Source organism: Montipora capricornis, unplaced genomic scaffold (genome assembly GCF_036669925.1).
Source record: "Montipora capricornis isolate CH-2021 unplaced genomic scaffold, ASM3666992v2 scaffold_498, whole genome shotgun sequence".
NCBI lineage: Eukaryota > Metazoa > Cnidaria > Anthozoa > Scleractinia > Acroporidae > Montipora > Montipora capricornis.
The window spans coordinates 290,001-295,000 of record NW_027180236.1 but is presented as its reverse complement, the minus strand read 5'-3'; the positions used below and the strand labels follow the sequence as shown (position 1 = coordinate 295,000).

The 5,000-nt window shown below is 37.8% G+C and overlaps 1 protein-coding gene across 1 annotated transcript in view; it reads right to left on the bottom strand.

Annotated features, from left to right (window-relative positions):
• Window positions 1-4,736: 4,736 nt before the first annotated feature.
• The window catches only part of LOC138036725 (uncharacterized), a 3,993-nt gene continuing 3,729 nt past the window's right edge, over window positions 4,737-5,000 (bottom strand). Inside the window, exon 3 of the mRNA XM_068882827.1 lies at window positions 4,737-5,000. This exon is cut by the window's right edge and continues 853 nt beyond it. Coding sequence (XP_068738928.1) covers window positions 4,981-5,000 — 20 coding nt within the window. The 3' untranslated portion in view covers window positions 4,737-4,980.

Genomic DNA, 5,000 nt, shown 5'->3' with positions numbered 1-5,000 from the left:
TCCTCGCAATTGTCACGTGTTGACATTTTTACTTGTTTGGCATCACGTCCGTCATGCAGCGTCTGATTCTAACTGTACGACCTTTCTAACTTAAGAATTATGTACCATGCAATTCCCTAATAATGTTTCTATCAGTCTCTTAAAAACAAGATCAATTTAAGAACAGTTTCAGTAGTTTCAGGCTGACATCACCAAAAAATGAAACAGATCGTATACTAATCACTGTTTTAAAATGATAGACAATTTTTACGCAATACTATATTTCAAAAAAGACTACACAAAAAAATGTACAATTCTGAAAACTTTTGTGAGGCTTTGCTTCGCAAACTTTCCTTTCTTTTCTTTTGTTACATGTTACGGTATTTTATTTTGTGTTGAATTGTCCAATTGAAGATAACGTAATTAAACCGTTGCTGTTTTTAAACTCCCCAAACAGAAAACTGACTTTCATACACAAATTGTCATCACCTAATCACTGAACTGTCAGTAATAAAGAGGTAAAGTTTCTATAAATGTGCTCTTGGAGCCCAGATTTAGTGTCCGTTGGCCGAATTAGTGAGAGTCTGCAGTTAAATCTGATAAGAAGGCCAGTCCTTGAACAAGTTACGCACAAGCTGAGGGCGTGACACATGCGTGTTATCTTCTTGTGGTTTGTGGTATTTTCTAGCAGTAATACGATTTTGTTTTGGTCGCTATAAATGCAGAACTCATTGCTCACGTTCATAAATCGTTTTCTTGCAAGTCAAATAGGGGAAATAGCCTGGGCTTCTACTTTGTCAGACACACCACAGGCGTCGATTTCTAGTTCATGCGATCAGCGAGTTTGCGACTTAAATAAGCTAGTTTATCGCTTCAATGCAGAGACGTCTTGGAGATATTTCGGAGACGGAGTTCCTCTCGCAAGTTTAGTGGAAAGAGGGCGGAAGAAAAGGGATCTTAAACTGAAGAAGATTTACACTCGCAAATGGAAAAAGATCAATGCCAGAAAAAACAGACCCTATAAAGACACAGAGGCAATGTCTTTGTTATGTTCGTGTGATAAGGGTTGCTTGATGCGTCGGATTGAATGTCGACGAATGATACGGGATTTGAGAACAGCTTTTTATCAAAAAAGTTACAACGAACAAAATTATGTTCTTTCAGGACTAATGGAAGTCAGAGTTTGTCCTAGTGGGCGCAGAACAATTACTTACAAGGTACCAATGCTAGGAAGAGTTTGCAGAGGGGCTTTTCAAACTCCAAGTTCTTAAGAAATTAGAGGTGGATGGTGTCTCTATCCAACAAGACATGAGAGGAAGACACGGAAATAACTTTTGCCAGAAGCGAGGGGGGCTGTAACTGACTTCATTTGTTCCAAAAGGGCGACTGAATCTCACTACAGAAGATCAAGAACTCGAAAACAATACTTTGACTGTCGAACTCTATGCACAAGATGTAGAGAGAATTTGTTAAAGTAAACCCAAATCTAAAAACAAACCGTTCAAAGCTAAAAAAATAAGGGACCTGTAATTAGTTTTTCCACCTTTAGAAACATCTTTAATGAGGACTTTAGAAAGGCCAGGATAGATACATGTCAGTACTGTGATGAAATTCAGAACAAATTGCACATTATACGTTTAGAGGTTAAAAATGGTAACTTCAGTAATGTCAATGAATTAGAGCGATTACAAAACGAACACAACGCTCACTGCCTTGAAAGTGAAAGAAGATTCGCTTGTTTGAAATATGACATGGTTATCCTCTCGAAGAAAAACTGAATAGATTCAATGGCTTTTTCTTTTGAACTCTGAGAACTCAGTGGAACAGATCAGCATTGATATTGTAAAGTAACGAAGATGGACAGTGTGATAAAAATTAAAAAACTGGTTTGAAATATGACTTCTGTTTTCCTGATGTATTATTTAAATAGCATTGATCGTAGAAACCTATCGTCAGGCTCGGGACGGCTGTTTTCAAATGAATACAGTGGAACTCGGTAATACACGCGCGAGCTCTCAGAAAAAAACGTCATGGACATGTGTTTAATCGGTCAAATTGTGAGCCCGGCCCAAAATTAAACATTGGATATATTTCAAAGCAAAGTTCTGTTATACCATGCGTGTTCCTTTGTGGGTGAATTTTTCTGTTCACAGCCCATTCGATTTCAAGATGATTTGGACTGTAAGCATTTAGAATAAAACTAATGCCTTTCGCTTTTCTTGTTACAATCCCAAGGGTCTGTGTGATCAGACGAAACCGCAGTAGTAATTAAAGAAAAGAAAATAGATAGAATTGAATGTAGAATAGTCAAACACCCGAAGAAAGCATGTCACGCCAATTTGAAACTTTTTTTGTGTGTGCATGTGATAACATCGAATTAACAAATAAAAATCTGTCATTATTTCAACAGGGTAATTAGCAAGCGGTTCACGATGTTTAAGAGTTTGTCAGCTCGGAAAACAGATTAATTAAGCGGGTGTCCATACAGCGAGGTTCCACTGTGCAAAAGGAGGATGGTGAGGGTAACATTTACAATTCAAGAAATTGGAGTCGCGAGCTCAGTTTTCCAACTATAACGTCGTGCCGAGAACCCTCACGGGCCGGGCAGACCATGCTACAAAACCCTATAAATGTAGCTACTTATTGACTATTAGTTAATTCGTAAAAAAAAACCAAAGTTTGCAAGACATGTTTCAATCGACCATTGATGACCATTATCTAATTAAATTTCAACTTTTTCTACATCTTGTGCATTTTTAAGATTGCATTAAAGGAAAAAAACTAAATCTAGGGATTCTTCAGTTGCAAGGCCTAATCTCGTATCAAGATTTTGAAATCTTCGAAATCCTAGAGACTCGTTTAGCCGAGCAGATTTGATCTTCAAGAACGATCACCGTGCGAAAGTATGACCCAACCTTTAAAAAATCATTTACATTAAATGACCTGTGATTGACCGTTTTAGCTAATTGTCCATCTACCAGTATGGTATTTAAATGTCTAGCATTTTTGAAAATTGTCTTCGACGTTTATTTACAACAGCCTTTAGATGAGAGATCTTGATACCGAATGAAATTAAAACGAGATGTTAAATATTTTTTCAGCTCTAACTTCTTCGTTTCTCTCGGTTGTTAGTTTCCCGAGCAGTTGGTTGACCCGTTAAGCATGGGCTGTATAGTTATCAAAAACGTTGCGTTCAAATCGCCGAGAACACAAAGAAAGTAACGATAAAGTTAATGTTTCATCATAGTTTAACTTTATTCACACAGTACACATAGACCTAAAGAAACCTACATTCAAAGTGATAACAAGCGAAAAAAAAAACCTATAAATATGTCTTTACTGTAGTTCACCGCCTTCATTTTCTTCACTTGTCGAACTTGGCAATGATTCATAAAATCGAATAGCAGGTTGGGATAAGTACTTCTGGGCTAGTTTAACACAAGATCGTTTAACATCCTCGCGGATTGCCCTTCTTTCTCGTCTCACAGTAGTGAGAAGCTCTGGCCTAAGCTCCATGCATTGTTTTTTCTTTAGGAAGGAAATTTTCCTTGGAAACTGTCTAGAATCCATTTCAAATCTTACAAAGACATTGTCTGGATGATGTATGAATTGAAGGTCTCCGTTGTCGTCGACTGTTTCACCGTAACCGAAATTAAGCCAGGCGATGTTTTTAACTTCAAATCTTTCCCTCTCCAAGTCCTCATTTCAACTGAACGATTTATAGTCTTTTATCATATCCAGCATAACCCAGTTAACTATGACGTTCGATAGCCCCTCGTTTTCTAAGACAGTTGCCCATTTCCTTGGAATGTCAATAATTTCGTGCCTTTGGAAAACATTTTGTATAGTTCCAAAGCATCTATCACAGACAGAGTAAGTGTGACCTTCTAACAGAAATTTCAAGTCTGCCCTCAGCAACTGCCCACGTCGTACTATAAAGTAGAGGTAGAAGAATAAGAAACATTCCTTGAACTGCCCAGGGGCATTATCACACCAAATAATTAGGTGATCATGTTTTCCGAGCTTATTTTCAAGTTCAAGAAGTAAATGGTCCAACAGCGATATGACTTCATTTGGTCCCGTGGTGCCAACAGTCTCGTCATATAGGAAATAATAAATGTGGTCGTCCCTTGCACAGTACATACCCAGGTGGTGCGTTTTCAGCTTCGCACAAAAGTAGGAGTCCTGCGAAGAGACTTTAGGAGTCTTGAGCGTTTTGTCAAAATCCAACTGCAAGGTAAGAGTCTTTGGGAACATATCTCTCTGGGTGTGCAAACTCTTTTCACCAGACGCCGTTGCTTGTTGCATTTCTGTGTCAAAGTGAGTACAGAGATCGGTTTTTCTCAAAAAGTGCAATATGCGTCTAGTGTACGCGAAATGTTGCATATACTGGAGTACCGTAATTTCCGGCCGATTACCCGTGGGTAATGCGGTTGCTGCGGGTAATAGGAAGGTGCGGGTAATGTGATAATTTTTAAATCTCAGGTAAGAATCTGACAGATTGAAACAAGTTAAAATGAGGATAATTATAAACCAACACTTCCTTCAAAGCTGTGTGTTGCCTCTTTCGTTCATTCAATCTTTAAAATGATGCTTTATTTGCCGTAGTCTTTGTAAAACCGCTCGATGAAAGCCGAAGCAAATAGAATGAAAAACAATAATCTAAATTCCCTTCGACCATGTCACAACTTGTCACCAAATTAAAAGTAAATGAGAACGAATTTCTCACTTTAACACATCCTTTTCAATTTCAGGGTTCGTACACTTTTGACCTGTTAAAATTCCATGACTTTCCATGACTTTTTCCATGACCTTTTGCAAAATTTCATGACCTAAGTTTAGCAAGTGTTCTCCGACATCGACAGTAATGTGAAAACAATCATTTATTCAACTAGATAGGTTGTGAAAATATGAACCAGTTCAAACAAAATGTAAGATATTCTCTTTAACTGTCAAGAGTCAATCCTTTGCCCTTTACATAGAAGATAACTGCAAGTTAGTTCACAAGTTAGAACTCTTCT